Raw genomic sequence first — 18,447 nt, 5'->3', positions numbered from 1 at the left:
CAGAAAGTGAAAAAAGTATTGCACTTGATGTGAAACGGGTGGGCGTTGGGATTAAATAAACTTTGCTTCTTCCTACTTCTTTTTGGACATGTGCAACTGTGAACTGTACTACAGTATGTGATGTATTCCAATGTAACTTGTATGCATGTGCAAAATGAATTAAACCATTATCATGTCTGAAATATGCCCATTTTTTCTGTATTTTACTGAAAAAAAGAAATGACTATGCCGGATTATATACAGTATATTTGTATGCTTTAACCGCAGCAAATTAACTTAAAATTTAAATCCGGCTAAGAGATGGCACACATGTCTGAAAAGCTACTTACCTAACACTGCTTTCTTTAATAGCAGATTATCTGAATCAGACTTGAACTGTGTTATCATGAGCAATGAGGAGTTGCATTCAGAGACACCACGTTGAATTCACGTTTTGAGTGAATTTTCTGGGATTTACGAGCACACTTAAACGCATCAAATTGTACTTCCGCATTTAGAGTTACAAAGTGAGTGATACCTTGGTTATGATCGCACTACATTGTCATGTAGCCTTACAAAGCATACCTGGAAGAACAAGAGGTGAATAAATGTATTGCAACTGATGTGAAACTGATGAGGGGTAGGATTAAATAAGCTTTGCTTCTTCCTACTCCTTTTTGGACATGCAAAATATGAACTGTATTATGTGATGTGCTACTGTTTGACTTATACGCATGTTCAAGATGAATTAAAACCATGAACCATGAACCATAAGAATATCCACTTATTGTTTTTCTGTTTATTTAGACCACCCAAACACACATAATGAAGACGTTGTTGTGATGTCCAGAGTGTCCGTGAATGCATCTCGCAGTCTGTCTAGTGACGATAAGGAAGTGCCGTTGCAACAAAAATGGACTAGATAAGTGTTTGTTTGGAGTTGGAGACACATACATGGTGTTGGAACTGCACTGCTGCTGATGTGTCCAGGTCAGAATGAAGTTCTAAAAGAGCGCCAGACACTGCGTGACGCTGTGGGAAGCTATTACACTGTGCCACCATCTGCCGTCATAACCCTGATGCGGATGCGTTAATTACGCTAAAACATTTCACGTAATTAATGAACTATATTAGTTACTGCCATTAATGTGCTATTTTTCCTTACAATGTGTAACCTTCTGCATGCTACACTCTTCCACTCCTTCCTGGTATGTGTGATTTTCCCTGCACATGATCCCTGCCGAGCTCTTATCAAATGAACATCCAGCAGCAGGACGACGTTTGGCATGACTATTTTGATGAAGCAGCATTTGTTTACTCTGCTTTATCTGGGAGGTGTCACTGTACACATCCTCTGTGTCGTACACCGCTATGTTTGCATGTTTGTTTACCTAAGTACCTGATAGTACTCCGATGGCGTCACTTCTGGAAATGAGACTGACTGTCGAGAGCTAGCTCGTCATGGCTGGCGCCATCAACCACCATTGTCATTTTTGCGAATTTACCATTGTCTTTCAAAAATGGAACAATGTAGAACATAATTCCAAAGAATATATAACATATTTAAGCAAAGTTGATGAATCATGTCAGGGACTCTAAGGCTTAACGCCGTAGCCAGTCTGTGTATAAACCAATGGTTATGTGGTTGAAGTTCACTTTCTGCATATATTTTTATAACGTGACTAATTATGCTCAAAAAACAGCACCAGTGCCCCCATGCACTGTCTGATGATGGGTGTGAATATCAGACCCAGAGGGCTTAAACGCCTTTATAGTTGATGTCTGTGCCACTTTTGTATTTAAACCCATCTTGTAACAATAACCAGGCTTCATGCTGCATCAACAGACCACCACTACTGCTCCTACGACCACGATGACGACCGAGTAGTCTTTTGCTGGGAATAGTGCAAAAGGGAAAGCTGGACGTCTCACCGTGGATAATGAGCTCTGAGTCTTTGTTGAGCTCGTAGAGGCGCAGGGCTTCTTCCAGCTCTAGCTGAGACGACACGGTGCACGGGTCACCTGCCAGGTGGACAAAGATGTTATTCACACGGCCAGCTTTCATTGACTAATACTTCATCCCTCCTCAGCTACCATTCCCTAATCATAAAACACACAAACCTCGCATACTGCTGACATTTCAACAACACAGAAAAGGTTCATTATTATCACAGCAATAACAAAGGAGAGGAAATTATGTGCTACAATTATTCCAGCTGTGAAAGGTTGTGAGAAAAATAAAAAGGTGTGTAGGACATTTAAAGAGGAAAAAAAAGTGTATTTGATGAAAGTGCAACGTGAACCACAAAAAAGGGAGGCAACCGTGGCCAAATGTATAAATAAATGTGTGCTATCGTTTGCACAGCTCTCCCACTGTTCACAACCAATCTATAAATAAACATCAAAACAATGGGTCCCAAAGCACAACTAGAGTAGTAGCGCTACCTAGTGGGAGAGTCCAGGAAGTGCACTTTCAGCAATGCCGAGCCAAATGAAAGCTGGTAAAAATGGATCTACTACAGTACAAATAGATGAACGCCTCAAAAGGAAAATGCTCATGAGCTTCGAGTCATTTCTTGTTGTTTTTTGACTGGTTTTTTTTGGGTGGGGGGGCGGGGTGGGGTTACTAAAACCCCTTGCCTAAGCAGTATTTAGGAGCTTTACAAAGCAATCTCAGCTATCTCAGCTCTCAGTTGATTGGTTCCAGACCCCACTGTGATAAGTATGGACACGCGATAATTATCGTACCGGTATGAGGAATTATGACGTCATACCGATAAATTGCCCATCATCCACAATCCTTATGTGTGAAAACACACGTCTCTCCCTTTTCTATGCATTGTAAAGATATAAAAACAGATAAAAACAAGGCAGGTCATTCACGCGCGTAACGGGACACACAAAGCCCACTATGAAAACACCTCCAACAAGGTTTTCCATTCATGCTGTGAGCATGTAGTAACAGGTACATTCATGATAACACAGACTACTGACAGTATTTTGCCCTATTTTGGTCCTTTTAAGCATGAGCTACTGCGTAACTAGCCGTATTACACTCACTGTTCCAATTATTTTATCAAAAGTAAAAAAAAAAAATCTTTCTGTGTACAAAATATCCCATGTTATATATCCCACAGAGCCAACATTTCAACTTCTATGGCACTGATGGAAATCACGAAGGAAATCACGACTGCTATGGACAACAGAATATGTGCAGCAGCTGTATTCATAGATCTGACAAAAACTTCCATACAATTCATCACAATATCATAATTTCAAAATTAGAAAGGTACGGAATTAGAGGATTAGTTTTGAATTGGGTTAAAAGCTACCTAGCAAACAGGAAGCAATTTGTAAAGCTAGGAGAATACACATCTGGGAGTTTATACACCATGTGTGGAGTACCCCAGGGGTCCATACTGGGACCAAAACTGTTTAATTTTTAAATCAACGACATTTGTAAAGTAACAAAGGACTTAAAGTTGGTATTATTTGCGGATGATACCACCGCTTTTTGTTCTGGTGAAAGCACACAAGAACTCATTAAAAAGGTCAAGGATGAAAAGGTCATATTAAAGTCATGGTTTGACAGGAACAGATTATCCCTGAACTTAAGTAAAACTAAAATAATGCTATTTGGAAATAGCAGAAAGGAGATGTACGACCAAATACAAATTAATGGAGTGGATATTGAAAAAGTGGAAGAATATAAATTCCTCGGGGTCATAATAGATTAAAAAATGAGTTGGAAATCTCATATTAAAAAGGTGGTGAGAAATATCTCTATATTGAATAAAGCAAAATACGTTCTTGACCAAAAATCACTCCACACTCTGGACTGTTCCTTAGTATTAGCATATTTAATGTATTGTGTGGAGATATGGGGAAATAATTACAAAAGCAATCTTCACTCACTCACTGTACTGCAAAAAAGATGGTGAGGATCATTCATAATACCAAATATAGACAACATACACACCTTTATTTTTAATATCACATATTAGTGATGATCATTCATAATACCAAATATAGACAACATACACACCTTTATTTTTAATATCACATATTAGTGAGGATCATTCATAATACCAAGTATAGACAACATACAAACCCTTTATTTTTAAAATCACACATATTAAAATTAGCAGATTTAGTATTCTTTCAAATCGCTTGAATAATGTATAAAGTTAATACCTCGTTACCCAAAAACCTCATACAGTATTTCTCAATCAGAGAGGAGAAATATGATCTTAGAGGAAAATTCAACTTAAAACATTTATATGTGAGAACTACGCTGAAACCCACAGCATTTCCGTGTGTGGAATTAAATGATGGAAGGGATTGAGTAAGGAACTCAAACAAAGTACAGAGATGAGCAAATTCATAAACAATACAAGCAGTTGATGTTTGCTAAATACAAGCAGAAGAGTCTTGATCATCTCAATGATGTTCTGTCAGGTTTGTTATTTTTTTTGTTTTGTTTAAAAAAAAAGAAGTTCTGTTCTTTATTCATATTTACTTTAAATATTTAGTTATTTTTATTATTATTAATATATTTTTTGGGGGGGTGGGGGTCTTACCATTATCTTTTATGTATTATTCTGATTATCACAGAAAACATGACATGGAATGCAGGAAGTGAATAACATGTACTGTAATAGATGTAGAATAGATGGGGGGTAGGATTAAATAAGCTTTGCTTCTTCCTACTCCTTTTGGACATGTGGAACAGTGAAAGAATGATTCATGAGATGTATTCCATTGGAACCTTCATGTTCGAATAAACTAAACCAAACCATGTTAGGACGTGGACACCTGCAGCTTACAGACAGGTGTGGCCTATGTACTGTATGTACAAATCTTTTCTTCCTCTTTAAATGTGGTGGTTGCGACTTACATACTGTACATTACGGTAACACTAGCGGTACGGTAACACTATAAGCAAAATATGATGTCATTTAATAAGGTATCTTCTGGGTGGAAGATACGAGAGAAGAAAGTGGCCTCATTGATGAAATCATTTTAGATATTGAAAATGAATGATAGGCTGCACGAAAGTAATGAAAATAGAAAATATCACACAACACTGTACAATGTTTTGCCAACATTGTAATACCTAGTTTTGTACAAAAGTTAACAAAGGCGCATTTTGATTGTTTACTTTGAGGAGGACGCCGTCTGGCAAGCCAGCAGAGGTCATCACAACAATCAAGCAGCTTTCCTCGCTCGGATGTGCTAATGAACGTGGCGATTATCAATGTCGTGGGTGGCTACCAGTTGAGGGTAATTAGTCTGGGCGGGATGACCTTCGGGCCGAGCGGACTGATCCGACAGCTCCATCGCCCGCTGCCCGGCTAAACGGGTGATGAGCAGACACTGTCTGGGGGAAAAGACGGAGCCTCGGGCCCACGCAAAAGCACACTGTGTGTGCGCGAATGTGTTTGTGTGCGTTATACGTATACATATGAGGCTCACACACCTTCTTCATCGATCCACTTCATGGTGAAGAGCTGGTCGTTGTCCATGGAGCACATGTCCTTGACTTCCCCATACAGGCCCTCGTAGGAGATGGACGGCTCAAAGTGGGTGATCATGATGTCCCTGAAGACAACACGTCGTTAACCAAGGAGGGGAAAAAAACGAGGTTGCGAGCATCCATGGTTGTGATCAGGGGAAGTTGCAAGCCAGATTTGTCTGCTTCATTTTTATTTTGTTCAGTCGCACTAGACATACTCTCATTCAAGATTCAAGATTCAAGAGAGTTTTATTGTCATGTGCATGGTAAAACAGCAGTTATACTATGCAATGAAAATCTTATTCTGTTCATTCTCCCACGAAAAGAAAGAAAACACAAGAAAGAATAAGAATAAGAACATAAGAAACATAAACATATATACCAATAAATTAAGTAATCATATACCTGTACTGTATGTTACCATAACATAACATCTTTTATTAATCATTACACTAGTGTTAGTGCTCATTAGTGCTCATTAGAAATACAACATCTAAACATTAGGGCTGTCAAAAGAATAAAACATTGTAATCAAATTAATCACACTTTTCCAATTCATCATCAATAATCATCATTTGCTGTTATGTGTGAAATATGCCCATTTTTACTGTATTTTATGAGGAGAAAGATAAATGACAGGGCCCAATTATATATTTGTATGTGGACTGAAAATTTTAATCAAGCTACAAGATAGCACACACGTCTGAAAGTGTACCGTATGTGCCTGACGCTAGTCACTAGTCTCCTTGATAGCAGCAGTAACATTTCAAATCACACTGGAACCGCGTTATATGGAGCCACGAAGGGTTGCGTTCAAAGACACCACGTCGTTTAAGTTGAAGTCACGCTCTTTGAGTGTATTTTCTGGGATTTCCGAGCATACTTGAACGCAGCAAATTGTACTTACTGCAGTTAGAGTTCTGTTAGTGAGTGATAAGAACATCCACTGACTGTTTTTCTTTGTCTTTATTTAGTCTTTAGACCACATTTTTCTGCGTTTAGACCACACATACACGCATAATAAAGATGCTGTAAAGTTCGGAGTGTCCCTAAACGCACCTTGTGTCATTCCGATGTGTTTGTGAGTTGGAGATACATACCTGTACTGTATATGGTGTTGGGACTGCACTGCCGTTGACGTGTTTGGGTTCGAATAAAGTTATGAAAGAGCGACAGATTCTGCTACACCATGACTCTGATGCACATGGGTTAACTACGCTAAAAATATGAATATAGTTCATGAAAATAAATTTGTTATCGCCATTAACACGCTATTTTTGACAGCCCTAAATAATAATAATAAAATAAAAACTACATTAATATGAATAAATTATTTACATTTTACTATGCTCAAACAATGTCTCCACTATTGCAGCTAAATGCCTACAGCCACCATGTGAGGAAACACTAATAATGTTTGAGTTGAAGGCAAAACACCAAAAGATAATAATAAAACCACGAATAAATAAAAATGAGTTTCATAATATAAAATATTGAAATATTTCATTTTAGATACACATTCATTATTAAATTGATGTATTATAATATACATTTATGCCACACATTTTTTTAAAACGTATAATACAAAATTGAGTAACAATGATGATGATTGGAATGTAATTTTTTAAAAAATATTATTGTTAAAATAGTTTGTAGGAATAAAGGGCTCCCCAAATGAAATAAACATCCCCCAGAACCCCTACAAGAAGAAATATTCATGATCAAGAGTAAAAAAATAAAACAAGTTCATCACGCTAAACCAACTAAACAGCTTCAGCCATCATCCTCCGTTTCTTAAAGTCACACATACTCGCACACACGCACGTGCGCGCACACACACACACACACACACACACAAACACACACACGCACCGGCAGTAAGAGTGATAAAAGGGGATAACAAGGGCAGCAGCGGGTGACTGCGAGCATCCACCCTGTAGGAGGATCATCTGTCCCTCGTTTCACGGCCACGTCTCCGTCTCTGCTCGGCGCCCCCCCCCCAGCACGGCTGTGTTTACAGCCCAGTAGACGGGCCGTGGAGATGGCCGCCATAAGCTTTTACGGTCCTGCACAGGCGACACGGGTCTGTGCTCCGGCGCCTGAAATGCGCGGGGTCGGGAAGGAATGGGAGAGTGGGGGATTGTTTGGAACGAGGCAAGCATGGACATACACGTACAGGATATATGGATATATATAAATAAAAGGAGGGGGTGCAAGGACAAAGACCTTGTGGTGCTTTTACTAGCGTGCTACAAAGATGGAGCCTCTTCTTCATTAAACTGAGAGCTTTATTGCAAGATGATAAAATACAGAAAGACACCTGGCAAAAACGTAAACAAGGCATGTGTACTGTACAGGTTCAAGGTCGACTGTGGAAGGTCAGCATGCACTTAACAAACCTCACCTCAAAAAAAGCACCCATGTACCAGTGCGTTGTGATTTGTCGTTAATTTTGAGCATCTGGGCTCATGACGGATCAGTGTAGTGATATACTGAATGCAGTATATACTCCCCCCACATATTTGCACATTTAACTGCTTTAAATTGTAAATAACAGTCTATAACCAGTTTTCCACAAACATTTTTGCCAAAAATCTTGCCCCGGTTTTCGTACCCAAGGCCTATCACGATTTTCAATAAATCAATTAACCGCAAGATTAATCCAATATATTGACATGTGCTTTTATAATGTCAATAATCGATGCTGACGGAAGGAAAAGACGGAAAGTAGAAGTGCCGCTCGGACAGTTTCTGGTGGTGCACTAAGTGTGAGACGCCACCAGAACGGCTGTAGCGTAAACTCGTCTGGAAGCACTTTGGCTTTCACGTAGTTGAAGGGAAAAATGAGCTGGACAAGAGCCAGACAACATGCAAGCTTTGTCACCCAGGCGTAAAATCGTTTGGGAACACGACAAATGTGAGAAACCACATCACATTTCCACCCCAACTAGGAGGAAAAAAAGAAAACCATCCAGGAGGTGATAACTCATTTTCCACCCGACTTGGAAAAGTGTTTCTGCACACTTTTAAACACTTTTATTGCGAAGGATTTGCGGCCATAATCTGTTGTTACAACGTCCCATCGCAACGTTATTTCACCGACACTGCCATTGTCAATAAGGGCAGCCTAGTTTTTTTTTGGTTATTCATAACATACTGACGTCTGCAAGCATTATTCTTGTACGAGAGCCGCTGCTGGGAAGATGTTTTTGACTTTGCTATAAAAGAAAAAATATTATTTTGTCAGAGGTTCTGCTCGTTTAGGCGGAACAATACTGCACAGGACTAACGCACTAGTTTGTTGTGTGCAATAATGCACGACAATTGAGACAGTTTACAAAAACCGAGGCAACATTTTAGCAAAAATCTTCGACAAAAACCAAATCATACGAAAACCAGGATGCACAAAAAGCGAGGTTTGACTGTAGGCTAATATTTTAACAGCTTGGCTTGGTTTTGGTATAATTTATAGGCCTAAGAATATATTGTGGCATATATAGTCATGGAAAAAATGATGAGAACACCCTTGTTTCTTCAGTTTCTTGCTCATTTGAATGCCCGATAAAACTAAAAGGTACCTTTGTTTGGACAAATACAACAACAACAACAAAAATAGCTCATAAGAGTTACATCTTTTGGCAGTAAATGCTATAGCTATTCATGTAAGAACTTGAGTGATTTTGGTTATGATCAAGAAAAGCATGGAAGTCGGTAGATATCAGCTCTTAAATTCAACTATATTTGTTATCTTCATGATGTGTGTCCAAACAAACGTACCTTTAGTTGTACTAGGCATTAAAATGGATCAATAAACTGAAGAAACGAGGCTGGTCTAATCATTTTTTCCATGACTGTACATCATTATTGCATCCCTAAAATCACCCCAGTTTTTTGTAATGGTGGCATGGGGGGAGCTTTGTACATCAGTGGCAGATGCTGACTCCGCCTCCCAACCTGCCGGTATTTTCTCACCGTGCGTCCTCATCCGTCCTGGTGTTAATCATTGCATACGGAAGGGGTGAGATGGAGGCTGCGTGCCACAACAAACCCTCTGGCATCCCCACTCCCACGCTGTGATCTCCCCCCCTCCAGGGCCAACACGGCAGCGACACACCGCTAGAGATATCAGAGCGTGGCTACAAAGAGCGTCCAGACAGCAGGTGACGTTCTAAAATGAGTCATGTTTAAGCGGATGAGAGCCTGCGGGCGTTCAATAAACAACACTGTGGTTGCAGTTCAAGTTTAGCTCCGACGACGTCGCCTGTCACACAAATAACGACTCCTCTAATCATCACGGCAGGCGCAGGAAAATGTGGTCTGGACGTCTGCTCCAAACATCCAAATGAAAGCAACATGTTTTTTATTTGACATCGCTTGTGTGTTTTTAGGGGGAATGTTGCCCATCATCCTCAATCCTTATGTGAGACATGAACACGTCTTTGTCTTTTCTGTGCGTTCTAAAGATATAAAAACAGATAAAAAGAGGCAGCTAAGAATGTAAGTAATGAAAAAGCCTCCAAAAAGCACCAACAGGGCTCCATTTCCATAATGTGAGCTGCATATGAACCACATTCTTCTTCTTCTTCTTCTTCTTCTTCTTCTTATTATTATTGTTATTAACATCGTTACGCCCAAGAACTACGTTAATGGCATAGTGACACCTCGCCTTGTTAGCGTTGTTCGTGCTTTTTGGAGGTTTTTTCACAAGGCTTTATAGGCGGGATAGGTGTGTCCCGTTACGTGCATGCATTAGCTGCTTCTTATATCTTTACAATGCACACAAAAGAGAAAGGCGTGTGTTCATGTCACACACCAGGTTTGGGCATGGTGGGCATAATTGCAAATAAAGTGCACTTGTGTGTGTGTGTGTGTGTGTGTGTGTGTGTGTGTGTGTGTGTGTGTCTACAGTAGTACCTCGCATAACATAAACCTCCTTTTACGTAAATTCCACTGAACATAAAGAATTTATGTAAAGTTTTTGCTTCGTATTACAGAAGAAATTCCATATAACATAAAGCGTCAAGCCGGTGCAGTTTTTTTTTTTTCCCCAATCAACTTTATTTATGTCTCAAGTCGGTGCAAGTTCAGATTACCACTTGGTGACGCCTTCTGACGCTTCATGCTCTCATTGGCTGATTTTCAGGGCACCGCCTCCACTCTCATCTCATTGGTTGATTATCGGGGCATCGCCTACGCTCTCATCTCATTGGCTGACTTATACAACACGTTTGTGTGAGAGACAGGCTTGTCCCTTCAAACTCCTTCCTCTTCGTAGTCGCCATTAAACTAACTTAAACAATTAAGTTAAGTTACAAATTAAAATTTTGCACACAGCATTATTGTGTAGTGCGTGTGCGTTTGTCTGTGAGACCAGATGACTCTTAGACTCTTTAAGGCTAGTCCTCATCCTCCTTCCTGCCTCCACTTGCGCTCCTGATCAAGACATCTCGTGAACAGTAGGATTGTTTTTGTTTTTCAGTTTTATTCATTTACAGTAATCTTATTTATTACCTCATTTTATATTGGAATGTTACTCTACTATGTTTATGCTAAGGTTTTCTTATATTTTCCCAACATATTTGGTGGACTTTGAATATTTTGAAGTGTTAAAGGGGTGAGTTTGGGAAGATCTTGGAACAGATTAGGCTATTTACATGTATTTTATGCTTCGTATAACATAAAAAACATATAACATAAAGGTTCTCGGAACGGATTATTTACGTTGTAGGGGCGTCTACTGTACTTTAATGCTAATAGCTGTGTTTGTCTCCGGGAAGCACTGTTGCCTTCAAGTGAAAATGAACTCTTACATAAGAAAAGATTTTTTTCCCATACAAGAAGTACGTTAAGAGAGAAAAATGGGACGGTCAAGGAGTGAAAGGAAAACAATGCAACGGTGCTGAGTGATGAATGTAGCAGGCCTGCTCATCGCCAAGTCAAAGCTGGCACTATGGTGCACACCATTCTGCAATTCTTCTCTTACGTATCACTCAAATTAAGGAAGAGCTGGTTAGGGGAGGGGGTGGTTCTCCCGGGCATATGTCACCCCCCACCCAGGCATCATAGCTGCCGTGATCCGGACTCAGCAGTCTCCCATCTACCCACAAGCAAAGTCATTTGTCACTGGTGAGCGCTGAAGCGGGGAAGACGGGTCAGAGTGGCTCCCTGAGCTTCCATGAGCACCTTGGACCATCCATCTTTCTGTCGGCACTGCCGCATACAGTATACGTAGCTGCACCTCTGCCACCGCACCCACCTGTATGGCACCTTGACACGGGTGCCAACACGTGGACAAACACAACCAATAGCTCCTGAAATAACACGACAGATGGGCAGGTCAGGATGCTGCGGTTGCCTGGCAACAACGCGGCCCCCGGCCAAGGTAGCCTCAATACTTCACAGCAGAGCGGAACTGTCTAAAGTGTCCCCCGCTGGCTCTGGAGGACAACGTCACTCACAGATTGGCGGACACATTGACGGAACACTTAAGCTGCAGTGCGGACGTGACAACATTCGACAGGCTGGAGTGGTCATGTGGTCGGTAGATAGATGGCGGTCAGCATTTCTTTGGTTATGTTAGTGCAAGCCACCGGTGTCCCATCTTTGACCACTTCCAGAGAGAGATTGGTCCATTGATAAGTCGCATGTTTCCACGTCGTGACATGGGATGTCTAGTACACACAAAGAGCAGCCCACCAGGAAAGTCATGGCTTCATTGCCGTCTTCATGGTTCTCTGCACTGTGGTCAGACACACTCCCCAAGCAGCCCATGAGACGCCCCAGAGGTCAGGGGAAGCAGGGTACAGAGGGCAGGTGGAGCTGCCCTGGCATGGCCCGGCAAGCTGCACCCAGGTTGGACACCCTCTGCCGCCATACCGTAAAGCAAGTGTCTCTTCTTCAGATGTTTGCTCAACATGACTGAGAACACAAGGACATCTACTGGTCACGTCTGGTATTACATAAATTCTCTTCTCGTTTATCCCTGGAAGATTTTGACTTTATTGACGTAGCGTAATAACCTTTTCTGCAACCTAGTTTTCCAAAAATGATAACTTTTTTCATTGTTTTGTTCATTTCTCATAATAATGCCACTTAAAAAAAAAAACAACATATGTTTTCGTTCATATTTCAACTCTGTGCTACAAAAACAACATTTTTCCCCCTCCTAATATTACAATGTTATTCTCGTAAAATTACCATTTTTTTCTTAGATTACAACTTTCTGTTAATATGTTCACTTTATTCTGGTAAAATGTCTGTCCATTTTTGCCGTTTTTTTTTTTTTTTTTTTTTTTTTTAAGTTTTCTTGTTAAAAATTTTATTTTTATAATGTGCTGCGGGCCAATAAAAAAGCAGCCGCGGGCCACAAATGGCTCCCGGACCACACTTTGAACATCCCTGTTGTAAAGCAACACATGTAGATATGCTAAGAAGTTTTATATATATTTCTTATTGAATTATTTATTGAATTATTTATTGAATTATTATTGAATTCTTATTGATTATTGAATGTCCCAATCCACATTTTTTGGCTTCCGATCCAAATTTTTTTTAACAGTCTTGCCGATCTGATCCTTTTTTTAAAATAAGCTTTTGTTACAAACAAGAATTTGTGGAATTGAATCCGGTTGTGAAAATAGCTCTTCAAAGCATTAAAAATAATGCAAGCAAAGTATTGCTGAATGTACTTTTTTATTCCACAGCGTGAGCAACAATATTGTTTGGCTTTTGGAACAAACCTCTGTGAGTCAGGTCCCTAATCCAATAAAAGATAGAACTGTAAAAGTTTCAGGATAGGACTAATCATTTGACATGGTTATAGATCAATTTATGGTGTGATTGAGAATATATGACTTTTTTTTTTTTTAACAAACCTGCTTCAGCATAATAGTCATTTACTGACGGTCCCTGGTATGCACAACCAGCAGTTTCTGGCGAACCCAGAAATGTTTCACTGGCGTGGCCCATCTCGTGGCAGAAGCCGATATTATCCCATCTTCAAAATATGGCGGATCGGCAGCCGTGCTAAGAAATGCGGGCCAGATGCGGCTATCAAAAGAGCCAGATATGGCTCCCAAAGCCATAGGTTCCCCACACCGATTCGAGAAAGACCAGCTACTCCCTGCTACAAAAGGAGGGGAGGGGGGGCTGTTTAAAATACCTCATGTACGGAGCTGAGCTGCTCTAATCCCAGTTTTCCTGCCCAACAACATGCCTGACACAGGAATCCTCAGACTGTGTTGGCTATTCTACACTAGGCTCTTCTTACAATGAAAGCTTCTGTACACAGACTACTCTAAAGTACATGCACTTTCATTTCTTGTAGTGTGATTCCTTGAGACGATGTGATCAAGGTTTGTGAGATAGTGTAGTAGTGACTTTATGAAGGTTTGTGGGTAATAGAAGACAAGTCCGCCTGACACCACCAGCCTGCTCATGCTGCCAATGGAGATACTTGTTCTAATGCAGTGGTTCTTAACCTGGGTTCGATCGAACCCTACGGGTTCGGTGAGTCAGTCCCAGGGGATCGGCGGAGCGTCCGCCACAGAGGTTAAGACCCACTGGACCCATTGTCTCAATTTGTGATGACACGCCGCCACTTAGCCATCACTGGCTGCCAATAATCACATTACATTGCTTGCCTTGGCCAATCAGTGCTGCGAAGAATTTAGCGCGCTCATGGTGCGTTCCATTTGTACGTGGAAGTTTGAATTTCTGAGTTCCTAGCGGGAACGCCTGACTGAAACGCCCCCCCAAAGTCCGAATGTTCAACTTGGAAGTCAGAGAATCCACACCACCTCTGAGTTAACAATCAATGATGGCTGCCTCGTGTGTAAACGGTAAATAATCAATAAATAATTTATAAAAAATATTTCTATAGTGTAAAGTTTTTCTGACTTGGCAACTGGAACGCTTTTAACTTAGAGATCACCTCACTCTCATGCTGACTTCCCTGTTCCGAGTACAAACAAAACTACACCATCAAGTAGTCAACGTGTAACTTATGTGGTAGTACGTTGTGTGATTTCCTTCTTAAAATTTTACTCCATACTAACTACAGTATGTGGAGCAAAAAAAGAAAGTGGTCGGACGAATATGTACAGCATGGATTAACACGTATCATGGACCGTGATGGGAGTCAGCGTCCTGTCTCCGTCATTTTGTGCACCAGTAAACAAACATATACCTATGTCTTGAATTTGGAAAAAAAAATATATTTAATTTTTCACTAAAGAAGGGTTCGGTGAATGGCCATTTGAAATTGGTGGGGTTCGGTACCTCCAACAAGGTTAAGAACCAAAGTTCTAATGCAAGGTTGTCATCCGTCTCCTGTGGAAAGTACCAGCTTGTTCCAGCTTCAAAGTCCCACAGGGCAAGGCCTCATTGTCCTGTCTTCATCAAAATGGCCATCAGCTTCATTTCCTCTTGGCGGGCATAGCTGGCATTCCTGAGCGATAGCCTCACGCATGCCGGAGATGCTTGTCTTTGCGAGACGTCACCTCCTCAACAACACAACTGAAAGGCGCTGCCGAGGCGTGACTCGCCCCACACGGCAGCAGGTGGATTTCGCCAAAACGATGGGACTGGCGCGACACGTTTTTCAAGTCCTGTCCTGGGGCTCCGATTCCTGGCTCTGTCAAAAGCGGGGGCAGGAGGAGGAAAGAACCTGTGGTGATGACCCGTGGCGCGGTGGAGGAGATGACCTGCTTCAGTCGGAGCTTAGTTGGTCTCACATGGTGCAATATTTCTGCAAGCTTGCTAATACTGGAACGTCTACACTGCAACACCTGCACAGCCTATAATGCTTCCATACTTCAATGCCTACACATTTTGGCACTACTCATTTGTAGACACCCACCACAAATATATTTGACACAACCTGTTCACCATCACCCATAAACACATTATAACACACATGGTCTGCCAGAGAATAAGACGTAGCAGGAGGGATCAGCGTTGCCAACTTAGTGACTTTGTCGCTATATTTAGTAAGTAATCAGTAATCAATTTTGGAAAAGCACATATCACTCTTCTCAACGAGCAGCGGGTGCTGCTGTAGGCGCCCCTCCCTCACATCAACAGTATGTGTTGAAAGCATCATTTAGGCCCTGCCCACATGAAAACATTCTTGAGATTCTTTTGGCAGGGTTGACAGGAACGGATCACAGGGTGAAATACACAAGGCATGCCTGCGGTTGGCGCTGTGAACAGACACGCAGGCAGAACCACGTGACACACCAAACCATGGAAGAAGAACGAACGCAGGCGCACAAGTCCGTCTTGCACGTTCCAATGCTCATCTAGACTTGCGACAAAGTGGGATTACTTCTACGATTCATTTTGGAGAACAAGTCAACAAAATATCAGGAGACTGTGGACCGGGGTGTCCACAGTCATGTCCTTCCAAATATTCAGATATTATGCTGGCTTGTCCTCAAAGCTCACTTCTGGTCACGTGACGGCGACGGAAATAACCGACAAGGCAGTTTTATGTCAACTACAAGCTCTAAATGTCGAGACGAGACCAGACACGATTTTAACTTTACTTTGAAGAAGTAAAGGAGAAGTACAATGAAAAAATATTAAAAATATCTGACCATACATTGCAATCTACTCATATAATTCATACTCTGTTACACTCTGCCGCACTCTGTGTGGATGCTAGCGGCCCCGCCTCCACCTACCGAGACAAAGAGACTATATGACTGACAAAAAGGGCTCACTCCGTTCATGCTGTTCTTCTATGGAACAAATGCACCAAGGTGCCGAAAGCAATGCACAGAGTGAACTCTCTTCCTGCCTTCCCACAGATACGGTTTCCATTTATGGTGTGATGAATTTGTTTATTTGTTATCATCCCAGGCCTATTGCGCACGAGACAGGTTTTGTTTTCCTCAACAAGAAATTCACGTTTTAAACTTGCAAGATCTGGTGACACCCCCACCATCTAGATTTATGAACTAGTGATGGGAAAGTCACCTTTTTTTTATTTTAGAAAACCGCCTCTTTTGGCGTGGCTCACGACAGAGACACGGCTATTTCGGCTCCCAAATGGCACATCCGGCACCACAAAGACGAGAGGGAAAAAAAGAGTCGGCTCTCAGAGAGACGGCTCTAAGAGCTGTTTCGTTCACAACCGACTCATCACTATTATGAACCAATTTCGGTTCACATTCTCTTTCTGACGTGTTCACACTTACAATAATATCATGCCTTTACCTTTTTTTAATAAAATAAAAGAAAACACGAAACATGTGCCTTGCCTCCAAACTGGCAAGAAGAGGGGTTCACTCTGTGCATTGGTTTCAGCACCTTGGCACGTTTGTGCCATAGAACAACAGCATGAAACGAGTAAGCCCTGCGAGCATGCACACCAACCGCAGAAGAGTGTAACGTAGTAGAAATTAAATTAGTCAAGCTGGGATAGGCTCCAGCATGCCCCCGCGACCCTAAAGAGGAGAAGCGGTATAGAAAATGAAAATGGAACTTGAGCTATATTGTCATATACTTTTTCATTGTACTTTTCTTCAAAGTAATGTTAAAATCTTGTCTTGTAGACCCATTCTTGTGTATCGTCTCATCTCTTGAACTGAGTAACAATTAATTTCTACACCACTTTTTCAAAGTATTTATTACAATAATACAATTTATCATTGCCAAAACTGGTGATCACTACCTTCAAAAGCAAGTTTATTAAATAGTTTGGCGTTTTTCATCAGTTAATAGTCCCCATTTTGGTCCAATTCAATTGAACAATGTGAATAAAAAACTTGTTTAAAGCCTCCTTGAACAACTCCTGCTTGGTGAAACTGGGCCTGTTGATGGACAGTTAGCAAGGACGGCTAGCCACTGCTGCTAGCCAACTACTGTACTTCACAAACTTGACCACTTTCACGCTACAAACAAACGGAATTCAAACGTTAAAAGCGCTGCCATACAGATGAGTTTTTAAGACGGTACAAAGAGACGATAAATGCCCTGTTTACTTCCACGGGGTCTGGATAGTTTCACCTGTCTGACTGCCTTGTCAAGTTACTTACACGCACACGCACACGCACACACACGCACGCGCACGCGCGCACTGGCATTAGCCGTTAGCTTGGCGTGCTAATGTTAGCCGCCTGGTTACAAGGCTCGCTAGTAGGTGCTTGTTTATCAAGGAAAGGTGACAAAGATGAGGTTATTTCTCACCCTTTGTAGTACGCTTTCACCCGGACTTGGTGTGAATTCTCTCCGGGGTGGGACATGGTGCTGTCCCGCAACGTCGGCATCATCAGCTCAGCCAGCCGCGGTCAGCCGATGCGCTTCCCCTTCCGTCCCGCTGTCCTGCTCGGCGAGCCTGTTTTTAGTTGGTGTTGCCGCGACCACAGCGACGTCGAAATGTCGGAGCGGAAGGTGCGAGTGATAAGCGAAGAAAACAACGAAAAAACGACTCTTGTGCGGGTAAATTAAAATAAAATGTAAAGTAAAGAAAAACTTGAGAGCTCCGCCAAACAACTCCCTACTGCATAGGCCCGGCAATGGACCAGTCCATTGCTGGAATGTTTGGGGGTGGCGCATAATGTGAAGCAGCAAATCTTACGTTATAATAAAATGTATACATACTTTTAATGAAATTTAAAACACATATACATTCTTATCTGTACATATTTATTCATGTGATGCTAATAATCCTGCTTATAATAGCCATTAACGGTACTTTTTTTTTTTTTACTTTTTCTGACCGTACCAACTGGAGCTTTCATGTGGTAATTCAAGTACACATCTCTGAGCTCGGACATAACAGAGACCCCGAGGACATGTGGCGTATTCAAGTGCTATGGCTCAGAAGTAATAGCGACATTAAGCTCAAGCAAAAGTGATTAAAAAAAACATATAGTGACAGACGCGAGAGGGAAAGGGTCATTTTCGAGAAGAAAAATACTAGTTTCAACTGCGTTCCCACGGCAAGT

The 18,447-nt window shown here is 41.4% G+C and overlaps 1 protein-coding gene across 1 annotated transcript in view; it reads right to left on the bottom strand.

Annotated features, from left to right (window-relative positions):
* The window catches only part of prkci (protein kinase C, iota), a 37,096-nt gene extending 19,098 nt beyond the window's left edge, over window positions 1–17,998 (bottom strand). Inside the window, exons 1-3 of the mRNA XM_054758723.1 lie at window positions 17,687–17,998; window positions 5,459–5,580; window positions 1,912–2,001 (exon numbers count right to left, since the gene is read on the bottom strand). Of these exons, the coding sequence (XP_054614698.1) occupies window positions 1,912–2,001; window positions 5,459–5,580; window positions 17,687–17,769 (295 nt within the window). The 5' untranslated portion in view covers window positions 17,770–17,998. The remainder of the gene's footprint in view (window positions 1–1,911; window positions 2,002–5,458; window positions 5,581–17,686) is intronic.
* Window positions 17,999–18,447: the final 449 nt, after the last annotated feature.

The sequence above is a fragment of the Dunckerocampus dactyliophorus genome, chromosome 2 (assembly GCF_027744805.1).
Source record: "Dunckerocampus dactyliophorus isolate RoL2022-P2 chromosome 2, RoL_Ddac_1.1, whole genome shotgun sequence".
Lineage (NCBI taxonomy): Eukaryota > Metazoa > Chordata > Actinopteri > Syngnathiformes > Syngnathidae > Dunckerocampus > Dunckerocampus dactyliophorus.
This window is presented reverse-complemented; position numbering and strand designations above follow the sequence as displayed.